Here is a 26,149-nt window from a genome sequence, read left to right as displayed (position 1 = left end):
TGCAGACTAACAGGAAAGTGTGACCCATAACATGGAAAAAATCATTTAAAAAGAAAGTGACTCTGAGTAGGCCCAGATGTTGGATTTAACAAAGACTTAAAAGCAGCTAAGATAATTATATTTAAAGAACTGTAGGTTGTGGGCAGAGGGTCTGATCCCCAGCTGCATACCTCAGGACCCCTGGTGGGCCCTGTGGCGCTGGTGGTGTGCCTGCTTGTGGGTAGAGGGTCCGGTCCCCAATAACCAGGCACACCGCCAGCATCACAGGGCCTGCCCAGGGTCCCGAGGGCTGGAGATGGGGACCAGACCCTCTGCCCACAACTAGGCACACCACCAGCACCACAGGGCCCGCCTGGGGTCCTGAGGCATGGAGATGGGGACCGTTCCCTCCACCCACAACAAGGCACACTGCCAGCGCCATGGGGCCCGCCCGGGGTCCTGAGGTATGGAGTGGGAGCCACCAGCAACTAGGTAAGGATCATGCCAAAAACATCACCTCCATGTTGGTGGCCCCGCACAGCCACCACAACAACCATGGCTGCCATGAAAGTAGCTAGATGCCACAACCACCGTGCAGATGGTCTGCCACCCACTGGAGTGCATTGACACAAGGAGAGTCACCAGCAGAGACCAAAGAAAAGAAGAGGATGTCTCTCTCCACAAAGCCCATTCCAGAGAGACAGAAGAAGCATCTGCTGTACAATAATATTGGGGGATCTGAACACACCTTTCAGCATTGAACAGATCATCTAGGCAACAAATCAACAGAGTAACTATTACTCTTTCAGAAGGAGAGAAGAAATCTAGAGTTTTCAGAGGTGGGAGGGGGGAGGGGGAAAGGGATAGGGAGAGATTGGACAAAGGGCATAAAGAATAAGTATGATTTGTAACAATATATATGCAAGTAATATTGATTTGATCAACATATGTCAATGTTGAATCCCCAAAATATGTATAGTCAATTATGATTCAATAAAAAACAAAACAAACAAAAAAACCTGCAGGAAAACATATTTGAAGAATTAGAACAAAATATACAGCACGTGAGTGAAAAAGAATCATAACAGACAAATGGAAATAATGAAAGAATCAAGTGGAATTTCTAGAATTGAAAAGTATATCCACTGAAATGAAAAATTCCCTAGATGAACTTGGTAGATTAGAAATGGTAAAAGAAAGAATCAGTGAACCTGAAGGTAGATCAGGAGAAATTATCCAAACCAAAGAGTAGAGAAAGAAAACTTGGAGAATTAACAGAGCCCCGTGTGACAGCATCACATGTTTCAACATAATTCCAACACAGGCCTAATGGGAGTCCCAGATGGACAGGAGAGAGAGGAACAAAAAAATTGAAAAAATAATCTGAAAACTTCCTAAATTTGATGAAAGTTATCTACAGATCCAAGAAGCTCAATGAACCTCAATTAGGATAAATGCAAAAAGAAACACACCTACAAAATCATAGTCACACTATTAAAAGAGAATGGGAAAATCTTGAATGTAACAAGTTAAAAACAACTACACTAGTAGACAATAACTACTCTACTTCATCTAAATTCTACAGAAAAAATTGTGTCCTGCAAAGTCTGAACTGCAGGGAGCCTAGCCTTGTACCTTCATGAAACAATATTGAGGTACCAGAAAAGGCCAAGCAGAGAACCGGCTCTTTCATCATTGCTCAGCAGTAATGAGGTCACCCCCATCTCAGTGGAAACCACCTGGGGAGCCAAAATTCCCACCCCCTCTAGCAATAATGAGTCCTTCCTTAATTGTCAATGGAGCCCGAGTGGGGAGCTTGAACTTCTCCTTCCACCTGGTGGTAACAGGATGTCATCCCTCCCTTCCCTTTCCAGGGTGGTATCAGAGAAAGCCATCTGAAACTGGATGTTTAAATAAGATTCAGAGTCTTGTGTGGCACAATAAGATCGTGTTCAGGTTTGAATTGAAAAGTCACTTGTTGTACCGAGATCCAGAAAGATATTGAAGTAAACGAAAAGAGACAACAAATGCCAACACTGAGATGACAGAGATGTTAGAATTATCTGTCAAAGATTTTAAAGGAGCCATGGTAAAAACACTTCCCTGAGCAATTATGAACAAGCTTGAAACAAATGAAAAAGTATTAAGCTTCAGCAAAGAAGTAGAAAGTCTCAGCAAAGAAACAGAAATATAAAGAAGAACCAAATGCAAATTTTAGAACTGAAAATAGAAAAACCAAACTAAAAGGCTCAGTGTCTGGGCTCAACAGCAGAACAGACGGAACAGAGGGAGAAGAATCTGAACTGGAACCTAGAATAAGAGAAATTAGTCTGAACAACAGAGAAAAAGTAGAAAAACAAATGAACAGAACCACAGGGACCTATGTATATCAAAAGACCTAACATTTGTGTCATGGGGGTCCCAGAAGAGTGGAGAAAAAGGGCAGGTCTGAAAGTACTAGAAGAAATGATAGCTAAAAACTTCCCAAATTTGGCAAGAGCCTTAAACCTACAGATTCAAGAAGCTAAGTCAACCCCAGACAGTATAATTCCAAAGAAATCCACATCAAAGAAATCCCAAAGAAAGACACATCATAAGTAAGCTTCTGAAAACTAGAGACAGAATTCTTAAAAGCAGTCAGAGAAAAGTGACATCTTACCCATAGGGAAAAAAACAATTTTATTTCCAGTGGATTTCCTATCAGAGACCACAAAGGCCAGAGGGAATAGCACAATATCTTTTAAGTGCTGACAGAAAAGAACTGTCAACCCGGAATCCTTTATCCAGTTAAATATCTTTTAGGAATAAGGGGAAATTGAGACATCCTCAGGTGAAGGAAACCAAGAGAATTTGTTAGCAAACCTATCCTAAAAGAATGGCTAAAGGAACTCCCTAAACAGAGAGAAAATGATTAAAGAAGGAACTTTTGAATATCAGAATAAAAGAATATAGTAAGCAGAAATGTGGGTATATGCGATAGGCTTTTCTTCTCTCAAGTTTTCTAAATTTTATTCGACCATTGAAGCAGAAATTATAATACTGTCTGATGTTCTAATATATTTAGAGGAAATATTTAGTGTAATTATAAATAGGCAGCCAAAGGGCAGTAAGTTTTCTATTCTTCACTGGAACTGGTAAAATGAAACTAGTAGACAGTGATAAGTTTATACACATAACATACACACACATACATAAACACACACACACTCCTAGAGCAACCCCTAAAAAGCTGTACAAAGAGATGCACTCAAAAGCATTATAGATAAATAAAATTGGAATTCTTAAAAAAAAAATTGGGTAACCCACAGAAAGGCAGGAAAAAGAAACAATAAACCAAAAACAGAATAGACAGAAAACAAAAAATAAAATGACAGATTTCAGTTTTAACGTATCGATAGTTATATTAAAAGTTCATGGCCTACTTGTTCTGGCCAGTCAAAACAAACAAAAAAAACAAACTGCATGGTATAAGTACATTAATGAACAGATGGGAAGAGTGGATTTAAAACATAACCCAACTATATGCTGTCTATAAGAAACTCACTTCAAATATGATATAAGCAGGTTGAAAAAATTATGGAGGAAAATAGTCAAACATTAATCAAAGGAAAGCAAGAAAGGTCATATTAATATCATATAAAGTAGACTTCACAGCAAAGAAAATTACCAGAGTCAGGGAGGGACATTATAAAATGAGAAAATGTTCAATCCATTGAGAGGATATATTATTAAATGTGTGTGCCCTAATGAATACAGCTGGAACATGTGAAGCAAAAACTAATGAAATTGAAAGGAGAAAGTGATTAATCCACAATTATAGTTGGAGACATTAACACCCCTCTCAACAATTGATAGTACAGTTAGATTGAAAATCAGCAAGGATATAGAAGAACTCAACAATACCATTAACCAACAGAATCTAGTTGACATTTCTAGGGCACTACCCTATAACGGTAGAATGCCCATTTTTCTAAGTACCCATAGATCATATACCAAGAATAAACCATACCCTGCACCATCAAATGACCCTCAACAAGTTTTAAAAAATTCAAGTCATACAGAATGTGTTCTGTAACCACAATGGAATCAAACTAGAAATCAATAACAAATATGAGGGTACTTCAAAAAGTTCATGGAAAAATAGAATTAAAAGATAATAGAAATTCTTCCATGAACTTTTTGAAGTCCCCTTGTATAACAGGAAAATCTCTAAACATGTGGAAATGAGACAACACACTTCTAAATAATCCTTGGGTCACAGGGGAAGTCTCAAGTTAAATCAAACGATACATAGAACTGAATGAGAGTGAAAATACAACATACCAAAATTTGTAAGGCACAATGAAAGCCTTTCCTAAGAGGGAAATTTATAACATTGCATGTGTACGTTAGAAAAGAGGAAAAGCCTTATATCAATATGTTCCCAACTTAAGAACCCAGAAAAAGAAGAGCAAACTAATCCCCAAACAAGCAAATAAAGGAAATAAGAAAGAGCAGAAATCAATGAAATTCAAAACAGAAAAAAAGATAGAGAAAAATCAGTGTAACAAAGAGCTGATTCTTTGAAAAGATTCATAAAATTGACAAACCTCTAACAAGGCTGGGAAAAAAAAGACCTATGAGAAATGAAACCAGGATATCAATATAAACTCTGCATACATCAAAAGGATAATGAGAGAATACTGCAAACAGCTGTGTGCACAGAAGTTTGACAACTTAGATGAGGAACAACAATTCCTCAAAAACTCAATTTGCTATAACTTACCAAGTGTGAAACAGATCATTTACATAGCCCTAAAACTATTAAAGAAATTGAATTAGGAATTTTAAAACTTCCGAAATAGCCAGGCCCAGATAGTTTCACTGGAGAACCTACCAGATTAATTTAAATGGAAAACCTACATTTAAAGAAGTCACCAGTTCTACACAATTTCTTCTAAATAATAGAAGAGGAAATATTTCCCAGTCATTTTATGAAACTATTATTACTCTGATACCTAAAGCAGAGATGGTAAAAATAAATAAATAAATAAATAAAATAACTACAGCTCAACATCTCTCATGGACATAGACACAGTAATTCTTCACAAAGTGTTAGCAAATTGAACCAAAAAATATATTAAAATAATTATATGATCAAGTGAGGTTTATTCCAGGGATGAAGGTGGTTCAATATTCAAAAATCAGTCAGTGTAATCTAAAAGGCTAAAGAAGAAAAAAAACTCACGTGAATGTATCAATCCAGAAAAAGCATTTAACAAAATTTAACACCTGTTTATGATAAAAACTCTTGGAAAAATAGAAATACAGAGAACATCCTCAATTTGACAAAGAGTACCCACAATAAACAATACCTAACATCATACTTAATGGTGAAAAGACTGAATACTTTCCCACTGATATTGGGGAAAAGGAAAGCAGGTCCGTTTTCAGAACTCTTATTCAACATAATCCTAGAATTTCAGACCAGGGCAATAAAGCCAGAAATGGAAATAAAAGGTATACAGATCAAGGAGGAAGAAATAAAACACCCTATGTGCAGATACATGAGTGTTTACACAAAAAGAAAGCCCCAAGGAATTGACCAAAAAAACACCTCCTAGAAATAGTATATGAGTTCAGCGAATTCACAAGATACAAGATAAACATACAAAAATCAAGTGTATTTTTACAGACTAACAACAAACACATGGACTTGGAAATACAAATATCATTTACAGTTGCCAAAACAAATGAGATATTTGGGTATAAATATAATAAAATGTGTACAGTGCTTGTATGCTAAAAATTACACAACAAAAGATCTGAAACAAAAGATCTGAATGAATGGAGAGACATACTGTGTGTGTGGATTGGAAAATTTAACATAGTAAAGATATCAATTCTTCTCTCAATTGTTTAATGCAATTTCTATCAAGATCCCAGCAAGATTTTTTGTAGATACTGACATTATTGTAAAATATATATCCAAAGGCAAAGGAACTAGAGCTGCTAAGACCATTTTGAAAAAGAATAAAGTGAGAGTAATCAGTCTACTCAGTTTCAAGACTTATTATACATCTGTAGTAATCAAGACTGATTGATATTGGTGGAAGGATAAGCTCATAGATCAATGGAACACAATAGAGAACCTGGAAGTAGATCCACAAAAATATGATGCCAAACTGATTTTTGACAAAGTTGCCAAAGCAATTTAATGAGGGAAAGAAAGAAAGCCTTTTCAACAGATGGTGCTGGAGCAATTAGACATCCATAGGCAAAAAAGTGAACCTCTACCTAAGTCCTCACATCTTAACACAAAAATTAAATCAAAATGGACCACAACTTAAATTGTAAACTGCAAAACTCTGAAACTTTTAGGAGAAAACAGGAGAAAATCTCTGGGATCTAAGAGTAGGCAAACTGTTCTTAGACTTGATAGCGAAAGCATGATCACTTATACCTGGAAAAATTAATAAATTTGACTTTATAAAAATCAAGAACTTTGGTTCTGTGAAAGACCTTAAGAGTATATAAAGACAAGCTATAGAGTGGGAGAAATATTTGCAAACCATGTCTGACAAAAGACTAGTATCTACAATATATAAAAATCTCTCAACACTCAACAGTAAAAAACCAAACAATTCAATTAGAACATGGGCAAAAGACATGAAGAGACATTTCACAGAGGAATATATAGAGATGGCACATAAGCACATCAAAAGATGTTCAACTTCATTAGCCATTGGGGAAATACAAATTAAAACGATCATGAGATACTAGTACACACCTATCAGAATAGCTAAAATAAAAGTGACTTGATAGGTTGCAGAGAAATTGGATCACTTACACATTGCTTGTGGGGATGTAACATGGTACAGCCACTTTGGAAAACAGTTTGCAGTTTCTTAAAAGAAGTAAATATGCACCTAACATATTACCCAGCAATTGCATTCCTTGGTATTTATTCCAGGGGGATGAAGACTAATGTTCATACAAAAACATGTACGTGAATGTTTACAGCATCTTCATTCATAATAGCCCAAAGCTGGACACAACCCAGATGTCCTTCCATAGGTGAATATTTAAACAAACAGATACATCCATACCGTGGAACTACTCAGTAGTAATAAGGCATACGTTATTGTTAGACACAACAACTTGGATGAATCTCCAGCGAATTATGTGGAGTGAAAAAAAGCCAATCACAAAAGTGTACATACTGTTTGATTCCATTTATGTTAGTATAACATTCTTGAAATGACAAAAGTTATAGAAATAGGGGACAAGTTAGCATTTGCCAGGGGTTAAGGAGGGGTTGGGGGTTGGGAAGGAAATGGTTGTGACCATAAAAGGTCAACACGAGGGACTGTTGTGATGGAAATGTTCTGTATCTTGACTGTATCAATGTCAATATCCTGATTGAGATATTGTACTACAGTTTTGGAAGATGTTGCCATTGGGAAAAACTGGATGTTGGGTACATGGATCTTGCTGTTGTTATTATCTCAAAATAAAGGTTTAATTTTTAAAAATGAAGGAAAAATTAAGATTAACCAAACAGTAAATTCCAGATTAACGAAAACAGTAAATCTGCTAGCAGATCTGCCATAATACTAAGAAATACTAAGCAGTTTTTCCAGACTGAAAGGGAATGATACCAGATAACTCAGATACACAGGCAGGATTGATGAGCACTAGATATGGTAAATAGATAAATAGAAAAGACTGCATATGTATTTCTCACTTTTCTTCTCGCAGTTCCTTTAAAAAACAGAAGATTGTTTAAAGTAATAATAGTCACACTGTGTTGTTAAATTTTTCACATATATGACTGACACATATAACAATAATACTGTGCATTCTGTTTGGTTGATGTGTCTTTGACAAGACTATGAAGGGTCTGAAATTTTATCCTGCATGCAAGCTAGTGAGTTAAGGTATGTATTAGTCTGTTCTGTTGCGTTTAACAGAATACCAGAAACTGGGTAATTTATAAAGAAATGAAATTTATTTCTTACAGTTTGGAGGCTGAGAAGTCCAAGGTACAGGGAACAGATCTGGTGAGGGCCTTCTACAGTGATGCAGGGTGTCACATGGTGAGAATGTGGTGAACAAGACTGAACTTTCTCACTCACTTTCCTTGCAAAGCCTTCAGAACCACACCCATTACTCCATGAATGGATCAATTCATTCACGAGGGTACAGTCCTCACCTTTTAAAGGTGCCACATTTTAATTACTGTAAGAGGATTTCCCACTCTCTTAATACTGTTACTTACAATGGAGATCAAATTTCCAGTACGTGAACTTTTGGGGGACACAATTGACCCATAGCAGGCTGCTACAGTTTTATGGATGCTGGCAGAAGACATGAAATTCCTATGTAAAAGGATTTCAGTAGTCACAGCATAGTAGGCAACCTGAGCTTCATGTTCACATAACTTCCCCTTGTCCCCCAAGTCCTATAGGGATGACACGATGGGTATGTGTCACAGCTGAGGAATCCCGAGTTTAGGAAACCTATAATATTATAAATACTATAAAGGGATAGCTAATAAATGTACCCAACTTTCAACGTTATTAGCCTGACCAGGAAACAAATCTGCTATTCTGTCATCTTCCAAGACTGTTTGCTAACAAACATCCTTGAAAAGATAGTCTGGGACAAAAACTGTCACAAAACATACAGAGTTGCCCCCCATCCGCAAAGACTGTTTTAAGTCTCTCAATTTATGAGTTCCCCTCTCTCTTTTTTCCCTGTTGTTATTTATTTGTTGAAAACAAGTCTCTCTCTCTCTCTTTTTAAGGAATTTTCCACATTCTTAGTTTTGCTCATTACATCTTTGTGATGTCATTTAAGCATATTCTTCTAGCCCTTGTGTTTCCTACCATCTTTTATGTAGATCTAGAGTCTTGATTATATTTAGGTTTTAGATAGGGAGTGTGTGTGTGTGTGCGCGTGCGTGCATGCGTGTGTGCGTGCGTGTGTGTGTGCGCACACAGGGGTAATTACAAATACTTCACAGTGCTGTGTACATCCTTTTATATCCATCAGGAGGCATATTAGGCATGGCTCTTATTGTGGTGTTGACTGATAATAAGATAATAAGATTATTATTGATAACAAGATTGATCAGTAGTTAAATAGGCATAGCCAGTCTGATATATTCATTAGAAGATTCTCCATCAGCCTTTCACTCTTTGATTTTAGCAGCCATTGAAATGCATTGCCTAGATTCAGTTCTTTAGGAGTAAAAAAAAAAATAGTGATATTCTATTACTCTTTGTGGATTAACTATCTGGAATTCCTCTATAAAGAACATTCCGTCATAAATCTTCTATTCCGCTGAGGTACAGTTTGTATGTTATTATTGATGCTGTTATTTTCTCAGTAGACGATAGCACCGTATGTACGTATGGAAGTGTCCTGATTCTTTTTAATGGATGCTTAGTATTCCACACTACGGATTGTGCCGAATAATATGATTAAAAGTAGTGCTTTTTGACTCTTTGCTGATTGATGGGAATTTGTCAATATCTCTGTCCCTTCTGTTGCTTTCCTTATCAGCCTGTGGGGTATGACAAGGAGGGAAAGGGAAGTGTTTGTTTCGACTGCACAGAATGGCACTCTTGATGTGCCTGTGACATGTGTCCTGGCAGCCCTTGAGCGGGTTGGTCCCCGTCTTCCTGCAGCCTCATCCCTCATTCGGCAAGCCATCATTAAAGACTTTTGTGCCTTCCCAGGTGTTTTAACCAGGGGTAGAGTTCTCTGCACTAACACTCGGAGTGCTGCTGCTTCATCTCTTTTCCTGAGAACTTTAGCAGTACATTGGCCTTTTGAGATGATTGGAGCTGACATGCAGAAACTTGTGTTTTTTGCCGTTCCTTGCAATCATGCAGGCATTGGAGGTCTGCTGATATATTGTTGTCTGTGGGAATAGAGCAGTTGTGGGTAGTATCTTTAGAGGTTCCTGCCTTGTTACGGGTGGAGTCCCTGTGTTGTTCAGTGTGTTTTCCCACTGAGGCTCTTGAGTACTGCTGGTGGGAGTGCTGGGGCACTGCAGTCTCTCTTCTGCTGAGATATATCAGGAGAAAGATGAGGTGCTTAAACACTACTGACAGTAGCCACTTAAGTAGTTTCAACCTGCAGTAATAAGTTTGATCATGAGAGACAATATTAATTTTGATTTATTGGTCTTTTCATTCAATAGGAATGGAGACATTTCGTCCCCCACCTTGCCCCAGATTAGTTTTCTAGGGCTGCCATAACAAATGATCACAATGTTGGTGGTTTGAAACAAAAGAAATTTATTCCGTCCAGTCTGGAGGCTGACAGTTTGCAATCAAGGTGCTGGCGAGGCCACATTTCCATTGGAGTCTCTAAGGGACAATCCTTCCTAACTTCAGGTGGCTCCTGGGAATCTTTGGCATTCCTTGGTTTGTAGCTGCATCACTCCAGCCTCTGCTTCCCTCTTCACCTGGCCTTCTCTGTGTGTCTCTCCTCCTCTTATAAGGACACCAGTTATTGGATTTAGTGCCCACTCTAATCCAGTATGACCTCATCTTCATTACAAAAATTACAAGTCTGCAAAGTCTCTATTTCCAGATAAGATCACACACTGAGGCTCTAAGTAAATATAAATTTGGGGAACACTCTTTAACCCACTACATCTTCCTAGTAATTTTTCTGTTTTTGGAAAAATGGCAAGCATTTCAAACAGTTGTAGCTAATCCTACATCATGTTGTTTTCCATCAAAATAGTTTTATTTATAAGAACAAGCTGAGCAGTCACCTACACTGCAAACTGTGTTAACTGCTACAGTTGTATCTATATAGGACGACTCTCAGTGCTTGTGTCATGGGGATGAGCATCGTATTTATTGATTGCAGACTTAGTTGGGTTGGTGATGAAAGGGACGATTTTGTTCTCATGCCTTCCCATTGGCAAATCAGTTCCTTTTTGTATTTCTATCTAACTTGACAAAAGAATTTAATCTTGCATACTAGCAAATACTGTGAGAGACTTTAATCAGAACTGAAACTGCCGTTTGGTAAATTGTGACACAGCATGCAGAGACCACCTGAAGCAGTGTTAAGCAAGAAGGCCCAAGCAAGAAACTTAGTGTAGGGACAGCGTGGCCATTATATGGGACAGTTACACAGTTGTTCATGCTTTCATTTCTGCTCCAGTGAGTTCTTGGTGATTATCTTACTTGTATAGAATAATAAACTCACTTGGGAGATTCTGTTGGAATGTTTGTCAGATTCTAGATATTTCTGGGAAGAAAGCTGTACTGCTAGTCATTTTCACATGTAGCTTTTCACATTTGCTGCTTGCTCATTACAATCAATAAAAGTTATTAATGTAACATTAGGCATTTGAGGCCTTGGAAATACTATGGTTCTGCAGAGGAATGAAGAATAGCCAATGACTTTGTGACAGTTTCAAAGTACCTGAGAAAGCTAGAAGAAAACACTCACTTCTGCCCACATAGATAATATTTGCAGGACTGTGCTGGCTGTGCTTGGAGAAAACATGGTTTTTTTAACTTCTGCCACTTAGGTGAGGGCCCTTGACCATAGGTGGTTGACAAGAAAAGGGAAAACTAAGATAGGAGGAGATTGTTCAAGCTTCTTGTTTTCAGTAAACAAAGAGCAGACAGCTGTGTGACTAGTTATCTTTTAGAAAAACAAAAAGAAAAGCGGAAAAATCCTTATGCCCTTCAGACTCCCCTGGTATGGTTCTGGCTTACAGAAGCTTATTGGTACCTCTAAGATGCTCTTTGCATGGCCTACCTGATGTTGAGGCTTTTATCCTGGTGACCGAAGCTTTGGGTTTTTAATTCCCATTGCACTTTTATCTAAAGCCCTCCCTAGAAAAAAGTCTTACCTTTTGGCTGGCTCAATATGGATCTTAGTTCTCACTACAGTGATAGTCACTGCTCCTTCTTGCCTCCTTTCAGGCACTGCCCAATTTCCTACTCTTCTGGTTTCTAACTGGAGCATGATGGAGTGCTTAGGAGTGTGGACCCTGGAGCAGAGCTGCCTGGGTGTGAGTCGTCATTCCGCCCTTACTCAGCCTGCCTCCAGGGTTGTTATGGAGAGTACCTGTTAATATTTGCAAAGTGCTCAGAACTGTACCTGGCTCATAATAAGCATTATACAAAGGTACACCAAAAAGTTCATGGAAAGGTTCATGTAATCTTTTAATTCTGTTTTGCCATGAACTTTTTAAAGTACTCTTGTATAAGTCCTTTTTTAAAAAAAAGATAAACTATGTTCTGTATCTTGATTGTTGTGGTAGTTACATGATTGTATACATTTGTCAAAACTCATTGGAACTGTGCGTTTAAAAAGGGTGGATTTTACTGTATGTAAATTATACTTCAATAAACCTGACTCAACATTTTTTAAAAAAAGACAAAAAGCAAATTCTGTCATTCAGTCAGCAAAGAGTATATTAGGTGTTTCACAGTGGGATTATAAAAACATAATTCAAAGAGACTTGCCAGTCTGGTTGAGCAAACCAATTATAATGCAGGGTAAATTTGCATATTAGCATGGCAAGGTAAGAGACACTGCCAAGCAGCTTATTAGTCAGCCAGGCAAGAAATGGTATAGGCGCTTAGAGGTGGATTGCTTACTGTAGTCACGAAGACTTCACCAAAGAGTGGAATTGAGTTTTTTTGTTTTTAATTTTTTGAGAGTCCTCCATACTGTTTTCTTAATGGCTGTACTATTTACATTCCCACCAGCAGTGTGTAAGGGTTCCTGTTTTCCCATATCCTCACCAATTCTTGTTATCTTTTGATTTTTTGATAGCCATTCTGACTGGTGTGAGGTGATATATCGTTGTAGTTTTGATTTGCATTTCCCCTATGCTTAGTGATATTGAACTTTTTTTCATATATCTGTTGGCCATTTGTATGTCTTCTTTTGAGAAATGTCTATTCCGTTCTTTTGCCTATTTTTAAATCAGGTTATTGGTCTTTTTTGTTGTTGATTGTTTGAGTTCGTTATATATTCTGGATATTATCCCCTCATTGGATGTATAGTTTGCAAATATATTCTCCCATTCTGTAGGTTGTCTCTGTTCTGTTGGTTGTTTCCTTTGCTGTGCAGAAGCTTTTGCTTCTTCCGTGTGATGTAATCCCATCTGTCTATATTTGCTTTTGTTGCCTGTGCTTCTGAGGTTTTATCCAAAAAATCCTTGCCTAGGCCAATATCATAGAGCTTTTCTCTTATGTTTTCTTCAAGTAGTGTTGTGGTTTGGGGTCTTACATTTAAGTCTTTAATCCATTTTGAGTTGATTTTTGTACATGGGGAGAAATAAAGATCTAGTTTCATTCTTTTGCATGTGGATATCCAGTTATCCCAACACCATTTATTGAAGAGTCTGTCCTTTCTCTGTTGTGTACACTTGGCAATTTCACTACTGGCTATACAAGTATATCCAAAGGAAATGAAATCTGCATGCAGAAGAGATATCCACATATCTATGGTTGTAGCAGCACTATTCACATAGCCAAGATATGAAATTAACCTAAATGTTCATCTGTGAATGAACAGATAAAGAAAATGTGATATATATACAAAATGGAATACACCCTTAGAAAAGAATGAAATCCTGTCATTTGAGGCAACATGGATGAACCTGGAGGACATTATGTTAAGCAAAATAAGCCAGGCGCAGAAAGACAGATACCGTATGATCTCACTCATGTGTGGAATCTAAAAATTGTTCTCATGGATATAGAGAGTAGAATGGTGGTTACCAGAGGATGGAGGGAGGAGGTGGAAGGGGGTGATGGTGAGAGTTTGATCAACAGGTACAAAACCACAGTTAGGTAAGGAAAATTAGTTTTGATGTTCAGTTTCCTAGTATGATGACTAAAGGTAACAATATTTTATTTCTATTTCAAAATAGCTAGAAGAGGGGTTTTTGAATTATCACAAAGAAATGATAAATGTTTAAGATGATGGATATGCTAATTACCCTGATTTGATCATTACACAATGTAACATCTATTGAAATATCATGTTGTACCTTATAAACATGTACAATTAAAATTTTTAAAAAAGAGTGGGAACTTGAGGTGGGCTTTAGAGGGTGGGTAGGATTTGGAGAGGTGGGCATTCAGGAGGATGCAAGAGTACAGGTGCAAGGCCCGGGGCAGAAGTGCGTGTGGAGAATTTAGACAACCATGACAGGGTTGGTTGGCCCCAAATGCACTCCTTTCCAATGTGTGAGGGGTAGCCAGGCTCTCTAAACTAACAAATTCTTTTTTCTTCATCCATAGAAAGGCCCTCCTTCTGGAAAAGATCGTGTGAAGAAAGGTGGATCCTACATGTGCCATAAGGTAAGTCATATCACTAAACTGTTTTGGTGTTCTAATAGCAGGTTTATGGGTCCTTTGTAAACAACAGTCCCCAAATGTCCCATTTTCTTCTGCTTATGCACATCTAACTGTTGAAACTAGAAAAAAGTAGGACAGTCATCTCAAGTTTGGTTACAGGTACAGGGAAAAGTGGCACAAGAAGGTGAGGTTGCAAATGACCTGTTGTCAGCCAAATTTCATCTGCTGAATCTTGCCCTTTTGTTGTCCCATGAATTAGGGTGGGTTATATAACTTTTCCAGCATGAAAGTCTAGAAGCACACCCTTTATTTGTTTGAGACTCCTGTAAATTTCTGGGTTCTCTGTTGATATTCAAGTGAGAGTTATAAATGGAGGGTGGTTTGTGATATACTGGAGTGGAAACATATAAAAGTGTGTGTCTTGTTAAACAAGCATCATTCTCAGAGAACGTTTCTGCTCTTTGGCTATGATTTCAGTGACCCAGCTGGCTATTCTTGGTTAGCTGGAGAGACTTGGTGTTTCACAGGTAACCTTTGTAAGGAATTTGGAAATTGAGTATCACCCCTCCCTTTTTGTGTGTGTCATGTATTTTTAGTGTCTCCAGCACTCGAGCTTCTTTCTGTCCCGTACAAAGATGGTATTTTTGAGATTGTTATTGCCAAAAAGCTTCCCATGGTAATTTACTCAGCCCAGGCAATTAGAGACTTAAAACCACCTATAATGGCTCTAAATTAAGTTACTAACTTGATAATGTAATCGTTTTCAAACTTTGCCCTCAAACAGTGGTTCTCAAACTTCATTGCACATTGCATCTGGGATCTATAAAAAAATACTGATGCCTGACTCCCCACTTGCCCCCATTCTGATTTGATTTTTCTGGGTTGTGACCTGGGCATCAGATTTTTTAAAGCTCTCCAGGTGATGAAAATAAACCTGGAACCACTAGCCTGAAGAGAACCTCTCTAGATTATGTCATGTGAGTTTGTAGGTATATGTGTCTTCTGCATTTTTTAACTTAGAATTTTTAATCCAGTGATTCAGGTGGAAGCTCATAGAGTTGAATTCAATTTGTGCTTTAAATCTACATTTATAACAAGATGTGGACAAATTTATATAAAATTCTATTTTTAATTTTAAAAGCACTACCCTGATCCTCTCAGTATATTTACATGTTCATATATACATCAGAATCTGTACTCTCAGATTGTTTTGCTAATTGAAATTGTTACTGCAAGTTACCTGGATCTTCTTGTTGGAGAACCAGACTTTCATGAAAAACAGGTAAATCTCTCTTTGTACAATAGTATCTCAAAATCCTAACTGCCACCAGTTATGTTACTGATATAACAGCACTTTTGATAGTTGAGAATCCATTTCTTCTCTAAGTAATTGGGGACCAGAAGATTTTTCATCAAGAATAAGTGGGGGAAAATGAAGCTTGGAAAAAGCATTTTAAACAAGTAAAGAACACTAAAATATCACAGTTTCATGCATATGAATGTCTACTTTAATGTTTTGTATTTTTTTAGCTTGTTTTTGATCTGCACTTTTATAAGCTTCCCAATTGACTCTTAAAATATCTTTAAAGCTAATGTATGCTTTTATTAAATATACTTACATGATACAATTGATTTTTATATATTCATCTTGTATCCTACATCCTCGCTAAATTCATCTTTTAGTTCTAGTAATGTTTTTGTAGATTCAGATTTTGTACATAGCTGATCTTATAGTCTGTGAATATAGACAGTTTTAATTCTTTTTTAATCTGTATGCCTTTTATAATTTTTCATTTTTTTTTGCTATATATATGGTAAAAATCTCTTATGTGTCATGGATCTCTATTCTACTGTCCTATGTCATAGCTGTAGAATCCATCTCAACACAGTACTCTGGTCAGGCAGGTATTAACAGTTCATCGGAGTTGTTATACCCTGGGTTTTGTGGTATGTGAACATCGTCTTATTTCTAAGTTATTTGTTATATACTTTGAGAGATAAATGATATATAGAAATATGCCATCCAATAAAAAGCTCAGTCCTATGCCATATCATCATAGATCAATACCCTGATACCAAAACCAGACAAAGACATTACAAGAAAACAACAGACCAATACACATCATGAACTAGATATACAAAAATACTCAACATTTTAGCAAATTAAATCCAAAATATATAAAAAGAATAAAACATCTTCATGGGTTGAATTGGGAAATATTTTTTTATCTTCAGTTTTTTGAAAGAGTTCATGTAGAATTAGCATTATTCCTGAAATGTTTAATAGAATTCCCCCAGTGAAGCCATTTGAACCTAGAGTTGTAGCTATAAATTTATTTAATAAATGCAGTTGTAGCTATAAATTTAATTTATTTAATAGATGCAGAAGAAACAGCTTATCTGTTTCTTCTTGATTAAGCTCTGACAGTTTGTGTCTTTCAAGGAAATTGTTCATTTCATCTGAGTTATTGAATTTATTGGAATAATCTTTGCCTTTTCATTGGGTATTTAGACCATTTCTATTTAATGTGATTATAGACATGTTTGGGTTTAAATTTACCATTTTGATATTTGTTTTTGTCTTTGTCTCATCTGTTCTTTTTCCCTTTTTTCTCTGTTTGTCTTCTTTTGAATTACGTATTTTTTATCACTCCATTTTCTCTCCTTTGGCCTATTAGCTAAACTCTCATTTTAAAATTTTAGTGGTGATTTAGAGTTTATATTACACATAATAAATTTAAATATACATTAATGTTTGTGTATGTGTGTGTGTGTGTGTGTGTGTGTGTAAACTTTAACTTTTCCTGGTCTGCCTGAAGGATAAGTTTTAATTTAGTCAGGTTCAGCATGATGAGGAGAATATTCCAGAAGAGAATAGCAGAGTGATAGAACTGAGTGGGATCCACAGGATTTTCCATAGAAAAATAGCTGTTCTAGGATCTTGGTCAAGTGAATTGTACATGATGTAGGTCTTTAACATCAATCTTGTTATTTCTGTGAGCTCAGGAAAACAGCACAGTGTTAGTTATGAATTATTTTCAGAGTGCTCAGCCTGTCCACTAAAACAAGATTGGCAGCTTTCACTAAATTATTAGGATGTGGATTCTGGAATTAGATCTGGGTTGGAGTTCTGTAACTGTTTTTTGCTAGGTGTATGACCTTGGGCAAATTACTTAACCTTTCTAAGCCTTAGTTTTCACATTTGTAAAATGTACACCATAATTGCATCCACTATACAGTTCTTATGAGGAATAAATGGACCAGCCTATAAGCACTTGGTACAGTGCCTAGCTTATGGTAGAGGCTTAGTAAAAGTTAGTTGCTCCTATCATCATCATTGTTAATCATCATTTTAATTATAATTAGATTGTTTTTCCCTTTCTTCTCTTTTGAAGACGGAGCCAAGTCATGAACTCCTATCTAGATAGGCAGAATCCTAGAAACGATGCTCATGGCATAGGTGAAAATCAGTAAAAGAAAGAAAATCAATAAAAAGAATACTGTTGTAATTCATTTTTTAAAAATCACCTTGCTTTGAAGGTGATTTATTTTTGATTATGGATCAGGGCAAGTTTGCCTGGCTAAGGTAAACTCTGATGATCATTTATAACTTTTTGAAAGTCTATCCAAAGTATATCTTCAACAAGGAGATGAGGGCACAGAAAGAAAAACCATGAGGCAACATGGCTGCGGTTAAGAGCACAGGCTGTGGAATGGGATTGCATAGGCTGGAACCCTGAATCCACCACGTATAAACCGTGTGACCTTAGGCACACTATTATTATTTCTGTGCCTCAATTTTTCCTCATGTATACTATGCAGATACTAATAACACCTACTTCATAGGATTGTTGGGAGGATTAAGTGAGCTAATACATGTGAAGTTCTTAGAGCAGTTCACATAGTAAGTGCTCAAGAAATATTAGTTGTTGTTGCTGATGTTGTTAGATTAATCCCTGTGGAGTCCAACCTATAGCCTTGAGGAAATCCTCACCCTCCCACCAAGATGAAGGGCAAAAAGAGTTGCTCTAGTGTCAGTGGCAGGAGTAATGGGTGGATGATTGAGACCTGGTTTCTAGTGTGTAGTTAGTTCCCTATTATGATTTTGTTCAACATAAGCTACAGTTACCTTTAAAATAGCCTTTATCCCTAAAAGTCCTCCTTGTATAAAAAACATCTTACTGTTTTACTTGACTTTACAGTCCCAAGGCTGGTAAGCCATTATCTTAGATGGATTGTTCCCGAGTTCAGGATTACGATCTTAGCACAGATATTGAGATCAGTTTCACACAGTAATTAGCCATTTTGATGAAATAGCACTAAACGGGTCCTTCCCACTACCCCTGTTCTTAATTAATAGAATGACCCATTTTCAGCCACCTTATATACTTACGAACTACTTTTGGTGCTCAAAGTAGAATTGGAAGAAAGAAAAAGCAACAAGGGCATTCATAATCAGGCCATTTACCTGTTCCATTACGTGCTCCATTAGTTGTCCATTACTGGAATTTAAAATGAATAACTTATTAATAAATGTTTACTGAGTGAATGAGTGCATTTGAAATACAGTGATGATGGGAATTGACTGTTTTCTCACCTGATGGTCCTGGCCTCTCAACACTTAACTTTTGTAGTGAGACTTGCTTGTTAGAGTTCACGTCCTCATAGTCATTTTGGTTAACAGAAGTTCTCAGAGATGGCTGTGATCTAATAAAGAACTAACTTTTTTTTGTTGCTGCTGATTTTTTATGCTTTTGTTATACAAACAAAACATTTTCATTGCATAAAGATTAGAAAAGAAATAATAAAGATAAAAATGAAAATAAATATCATTCATCCTGCTTCCTAAAAAAACTATTGATAGTATTCTGCCAAAGTTTTTTGTGCACTTTTTTAATTTCAAGAATGGAATTATTCTGCATATACCAGTGTCTTCAAATATGGCTATGGTAAAAATCTCTTACATGTTGTGGATCTCTTTTCTACTGTCCTGTGTCATAGCTACAGAATCCTTCTCAACACAGTGCTCTGGGCAGGCAGGTATTAACAGTTCATCAGAGTTGTCATACCCTAGGTTTTGTGGTATATGAACATCGTCTTATTTTTAAGTTGTTTGTTATATAATTTGAGAGATAAATGGCATATCGAAATATGCCATCCAATAAAAACCTCAGTCCTATGCCATATCATCATAGAGATCCCTCAACTTTCCCATTTATGCAGCAAATGTACATCCACATTCAAATGCTGGAAGGGGTGTTATCATCTTCCCACAGTCGAACACAAGGTCTCTAAGACCTGCTTAGAAGCTGGCTAATGCTTTTGTTATTTTAGTGAGGAAGCAGGTTAGCCCAAAGAAGCCAAATCAGACAGGCAAAGTTAGTTTCTGTGATTAAGAGTGTTATTATGTTCATTGTAAAGTAACAGTTATAATGCCTTCCACGTGTCTAGTGCTTTACTTTTTAAGGTAAAGATGAAGATGAAGTGTTTTAACATTGTTCTACTAATAGCTCCTTTTTATTGATGAGGGGACAGATTTAGAGAGGCTATGCCTAAGGTTAAATAGCTAATGAGTCTTGGATTTTGCCCTTTCTGGTGAGTAAATCAGCAGGATGGTTGATTGTCACAATTTTCATTTGAATCAAGCCTAAACTCTCTGTCTGCTGAGAAGACTGTAATGTGATTCCATTCTATTAACCATCTTTGTACCAGTTATTGCTTTTGCCTGGAATTTTCATCTCCAGATCTTTGGGCAACTCAGCTCATGTGTCGCCTCCTCAGAGAGGCCTTTGCAGACCACCCTATCTAAAATAGCCCCCTCATCCTCTCAGTCCTCTGTCCCTATTTCACTTTCTTCAGAGATGACTACTACTGGAAACAGTCTTGAATTTATCGGTTATTTATCGTCTGACTACTCCCTGTTGAATGTCAGCTCCCTGATAACAGGTACCTTGTTTGTCTTGTTCTGATTGTATCCCTGGTGCCTAGTAGCATCTGGCATATTGCAAGTTCTCATATATTTAACGAATAAATGAACCATGCTCTGACATGATCAGGCGATGGTCTTGCCAAGCTCTTAACTTGCTTGAATTTTTCCATTTTCATGCCTCTGATGTCATTGTTTTCTCCGCTTAATATGCCTTCTTTACTCTTTTCTAAATCCTATAAATTAGTGCTACTCACAGAGTGGCCCATGGGCCCGTATCATCAGCAGCACCAAAAAGCTTGTTAGAAATGCAAATTCTTGGGCCTCACACCAGACTTACTGAATCAGAATCTCTGGGTGTGTGGCCTAGGAATATGTATTTAAGCAGGCTCTCCAGGCTGTTCCTATGTCTGCTGAAGTCCAAGAACTACTGCGATAATCACATAAATCCTACCTAGATCAAGTTTTGCCTTTCCAAAAGTCTTTCCTAAAACTTTGGCATTCTTACAAGGGATAGTTCCTTCACCTGAATTACTAATAACCTCAGAATTGTTTAACAGTAGCATGTTTTGTAGCAGTTCAATGTGTAATCATTGTTTTCTCAACCAGCAAGACAGGACCGTGCCGAGATATCCTGTCTGGATGCACACAGTGAGCAATTGGGAAACGCTTGATTGTTTTCTGTCATTTATGGTATAGTTATGGGACAAAAAGGTCAATGTTGTCTGTCTGTCTTCCTCCCCCTGAACTTGATCCTTGCTACAGTTTGGACTTTACTACACATGGTTGGCTGCATGGGGGCCTTGGATTATCCATAGGAGCTTCTTTCTAGAAATACCAAAGCACTGTTATTTCCCAGCGGCCTGAGTAGGCCCTCGGTGGAACAAAGTTTCTGCTGTGTCTTCTGAAGCATGGTCACCTCTAGTCATTTGAGAGCTTCCGTTGCATGTGGATGACACATAGTAGCAGATGCATCAATAGTTATTATTTCAAGCACATTTTTAATTCATCTCCCCTCTGCTTTCCTGAGAATTGGTAATATGTTATGTTCCTCACTGGCCACAAGGAAAATGAGAAAATTGGTTGCTGTTGTTTCACTATCGATAGAAGACAAAGCACCGCATCTTTGTTTTTACTGTGCAGGTACTGTAGAGAATTTCCATGTCAACTTGAGAGAGAATTTTTATAAAGATTAGAAGCATTTTACTTTTGTGAGAGAAAAGAGAATAAGAATTTTTTTTAAAAAAAAAACCTCTTTCATCCTGAGCTTTTTTTTTTCCCCTCACAAATTATCTCTTCTGCATTAGTTCCAAAGTTATTCTACATAATTCTTTGTGCAGTTTCTTTAACCAGATGGCAGGGAATTGGGTTTCACCAGGCCAACTCAGAGTTTATGCTCATGGTACACAGGATGACTGGTTTATTTTCATTCTCCATTATTTTGGATCAGAGAACAATTCTAGGGCACAAGAGTTCCACACATGGTTATTTTTGGAATCAGAAAGCTATTGAAGTGTTTGTAGCAAGTAATCCATGGTTATTTGCGGAATACCTACTAGGTGGCCAGGGGTACGTGGTCAGCTCTCTTACATGTTTGTGCGAGTGTATGCATGCAGGACTTGTGTGTTGGCTGTGGGAACGAAGGCATGAAATGTACGATTTTCTCTCTGGGAGTGTAGAATCTTGCTAGGGAAGCAAGCACACCACAGTGATTCCTGGGTTGGAATCCTACTTCCTTTAACAACTTTGTGATCATGGAGAACTCGTTTAGTTTTTCTGGGCTATTATGATCAAATGAAATAACAGATGAAGGGGCCTAGCACCTTGCCTGGTGTATGCTAGGTGCTCAAGGTCTGTGTTTGTGTGCTTGTGTATACATGAACCCTCCACTTATAGAAGAACACAGATACAAAACAAACCATACACAAAAGTGTAAAACTTTATGAGTTACTGTGATTTAATCCTCAGAAGCAATGTATAAATTAAAAAAGGCAATGTTTTCCCACAGCCTTTTCTACGTTTGATGTTCTTAGGTTTGCTGTTTAATTTTTGCCAATCTACCAGATATTAAATGATATCTTAATGCCGTCCTTAGTATTTTCTCAGTTGCCATTTATTACTTGGTTTAATGTCAAAAATTAATATATGCTGATTGTAGGAAATTTGAAAGCGCATCGGTCAAGGATAACTTCTGTGCACATTGTGGTGCATTCTGAACCTTCCATTTTTTTTTCTTGGCATATGTAATTATCTAGATTGAGGTCGTACCACATATACAGTTTTCTATTCTGACTTTTTCATTTAATATTTTATCATAAGAATTCCCTATGTCATTAAATGTCACATAAAAAACATGATTTTCAGTGGCTGCTTACTATTCTATCATATGGATGTGCCTAAACTTATGTAACCATAGGTCATAAAAATTTTTCTCTTTTGCTGTTATAAGTAATGCAGACACCAACATCTTTGTACTATATCTACGTTATGTTTACAAGGTAAAGGACATTGGATAATATGTGGTTAACTCTTGAATGTGCTCTCTTTTTCAAAATCTACATGTTAAGTATCCATGAGGGGAGGTTTGTGGGAAGCACTGTGCACTGGTAGGCATAACTTCTCTACAGTTGGTACTTTTGTGCAACACACATCTGACAGTTTAGAGCCTTCAGCCGAGTCCCAGAAGCACTCACCTCGCTTTTTCTCTCTGCGCAGTCCTACTGCTATAGGTATCGCTGTGCTGCTCGAAGCCAGAACACACCTGACAGCTCAGCTTCGAATCTGGGATTCCGCTGTGCAGCTGACCACCTGCCCACTGTGGACTGACAGCCAAGAATAGCCTTCCCAAATCCAAGAAGATGTTGTGTCTAACCTGCACTTGGCTTCCCTCAGAACTCTGAACGATCTCGTGCAAAGAATTCCCACCCCGAGGTGGGGTTACATACCTGCCCAATGGCCAAAGGAACTGTCTTGCGAGACCAAATCGCTGACCTGCGTCAGTGCATGTGCTTTATTGTGTGGTGCATCTTTGGAGATCATCGCCATGTTTTACTTTTGAGTCTTTTAAAGAGGAAGGGGAGTAGAGGGAACCCTAAACTAGGCTTCAGCAGGTCTGCCTCCTAGCCAGGGGTGTTAGACACTGGGGCCCAGCACTTGACCTTCCTGGGCCTCTGTATCCGCATCCATCAGATGAGGGGATGGACAACATGACCTCTGAGGTTCTCTCCAACTCAAAAATTCTGTGAGTGATGTCAGATTCTATTGTGATTTCACAGTGAGAATTTATGACATTATTTTTTAGCTATTTTTTTCCATGTGTGAAACTTTGGGTGATATAAGAGTTCTCTTATGTACTATTTTCAGAAAAGGGGAAGGGGGTGACGATGAGTCTTTTATATTCATACTGCACTTTGTTTTTCCAGGGAAATCAGTGTCTTTTACATTGTTATGATGCATCCCACGTGGGCCCGTGATGGAATGCTGAAGTTCAGCAATCTGAACACACAGGAATATCTGTGGGGTGACTCTACTGTGCTTTATCTTTTAACATTAAGTGCCTTTGGTTCAGAGGGACAGTTATAAGCCCTATTTCCCCCTCTCCCCAAAGCCTTTGGTGAATGTGAAATGTGTGATAAATGGGGAAAGCCGTTAATTCTAGATTTAGGAGAACAGGAACGAGGACCTTGCATTAGCTATATTCTAAGTCTCCAATATTTTGTAATAGAGAAGTAGGAAATCTTGTTGGCTATGGAATATTAGATGCTTTGAATCATGCACTATGTCGAATAAACTGGTATCTGCTAAATCAGGCTTTATTCTCATTGATTCCTTTTTTCTTTCCTTCCTTTGTGTTTTAAAGAAATGACTTTGTGATGTTTCTGTGTTTTGTTTGCTGCAACACCTGTTAACTTTGATATATTGGCAGTTTGTGGGAATTTTTATTCCGAAAGGCAAAGCTATTCTGCTGGGAACCCTATTCTGCCCTTGCTGCTACTTGCTGCGGTAGGTAATGTGAAGTCAAGGGCTCTGGCTCAGTCGGTGATCCTGTTAAACCCGGCAACTGCTTCACATGCCAGGAAAGTACTTTGCTGTAGAATGATGGCTTTCAACCCACAGTCCCTGTTATCAGGATCCCATCCTGATTCCTCAGTCCAGAGGACCCCTAAGCCATTTCTAGCATGTCATTGGGAAGAAATGCTTAAGTCGAATAATATTCATAAGTGTTTAACCAACACTTGATGGCTACTTTTGGGCACAGCCTCTTAACATATTGAAACATTTGTCTTAAAGAACAGTCATGTAGCTGGCGTGTTTAGCCACATTTGTTGATCAGTCAGTTTGTGGATATAAACTGTTTCTCTACAAACTTCCACGAATTGATGATTAATCCCAGGCCAAAGAAAAAACAAAACATTTGTAGGAAATAGCTAAGGTAGGAAATAAGGTATTTTATTTTTATCAGCACCACACTCTCCCGAGTGAGCCACAGGCAGGCCCGAGGTATTTTATTTTTAAAGTCCCCACTACTCTAGCATAATTTTTGCTTTATTTATTACCTCTCACCTGCATTTATTTTTTTACATCATTGTGTTTGTAGTGTGTATATTTTGAATTCTCTTGTTAATTAATGTTACATAGCATAAATATTTTGGGGTATTTTGGGCATAGTTTTTAGAACTGCATTTTTAGCAGCAGTAATACTGACAAGCATTTACAGTGAAATTTTAACGAGCCCGTCATTTAAGAACCACATGTCTAGGTTACCAACTAAGGGAGAACACCAAACTACAGACACTTATAGCCACTGCACTTTATATATTGCATATTGACATATGAATAGACCAACAAAATGGCAGTATAATAAGGTTGGTTTCAGTGCCATAGATGTATTCCTGAAAAACCTTACCTTCTACAAAATTGCACACAAAAAAATGGGGGCATGAGGGAAAAATAGAGGTAGAATAGACTGCTCAAAACATAAGGAACTTTGTACATTGTACCAGAACACTAACAAAATAATAACTATCCTAATAAAACAGTAGCTTATTAAAATCTCCACTGGTATTTGCAGCCAGTCGGACCTTTGTCCGACTTAAACCCTGAGGTTCCTTTCTTCCTCACAATGTAAGTCCTTAAAGGCATGTGCTGCTACTGGAGAACACTTCCGTCAAAAGTAAAAATATGATCCAGGGCGTAAACTTCATCAATCGATTTTTTAAGGATGTCAATGTCTTTGCAGCATCTTTATCTGCACTTTCAGCTTTTCAGAAGCTTAACAAACTAGAAATTGTAGCAATTCTTAAAGCCACTAAATAAATCACTACTTGCACTAAAGGAAGAAGGTTCTTCCATAGGATTAATTTTTTTTTCTTCAAGGTCTTCATATATTGCTAAGTTTTTCTCTTAAATTGTAAAATAGTTTGTGCCTGATTGTTTCAAAAACATTTCAAATCAGATATGATCTAACATGACTTCTACATTCTTCTCCATTCTCTGTTTATTAATCACTTAAGAGCTATTTCTGCATTAAAGAAACACTTGTAGCAACACAGACCATTTGGTTGATGTGCCAGTTCCAGCATTGAAAACCTTTTATTTTTCCACCAGGAACTCATATATTAGGTCAAGAGTTGGTTTCTAATTCATTTCTTGCCCCACTGAAGTGTGGAGGGAATTTGAGATTTGTTCTCAAATCTGTTTTGGTCCTGAATCCTGTACTATTTTACTTTATTTTGGGGTGTGCATTTGATAGTGGAGTGGGAAGCAAGGTGTAACTTTTTTTTTAAAGCTTGTAAACATGATTAGAAGGGGTGCATGAGGTGGGGTGATGGTGGTAAACAAGAGTGACATTTCCTTCTTCGAAAATATCAAATTGCAGAGATGCCTCAAACTCTGCATGGTTCAG

At 37.4% G+C, this 26,149-nt stretch overlaps 1 protein-coding gene across 2 annotated transcripts in view; it reads left to right on the top strand.

The window, feature by feature from the left end:
• SUMF1 (sulfatase modifying factor 1) overlaps nt 1–24,049 on the top strand; it is an 86,350-nt gene extending 62,301 nt beyond the window's left edge. For both annotated transcript variants that reach the window (XM_063114573.1, XM_063114572.1), the window contains 2 exons: nt 14,262–14,321; nt 22,960–24,049. In XM_063114573.1, coding sequence (XP_062970643.1) covers nt 14,262–14,321; nt 22,960–23,070 — 171 coding nt within the window. In that variant the 3' untranslated portion in view covers nt 23,071–24,049. The remainder of the gene's footprint in view (nt 1–14,261; nt 14,322–22,959) is intronic.
• Nucleotides 24,050–26,149: the final 2,100 nt, after the last annotated feature.

This window comes from Cynocephalus volans, chromosome 11 (genome assembly GCF_027409185.1).
Source record: "Cynocephalus volans isolate mCynVol1 chromosome 11, mCynVol1.pri, whole genome shotgun sequence".
NCBI classification, from domain to species: domain Eukaryota; kingdom Metazoa; phylum Chordata; class Mammalia; order Dermoptera; family Cynocephalidae; genus Cynocephalus; species Cynocephalus volans.
Note: the sequence above shows the minus strand (reverse complement) of the source record. Positions and strands in the feature narration are given on the sequence as shown.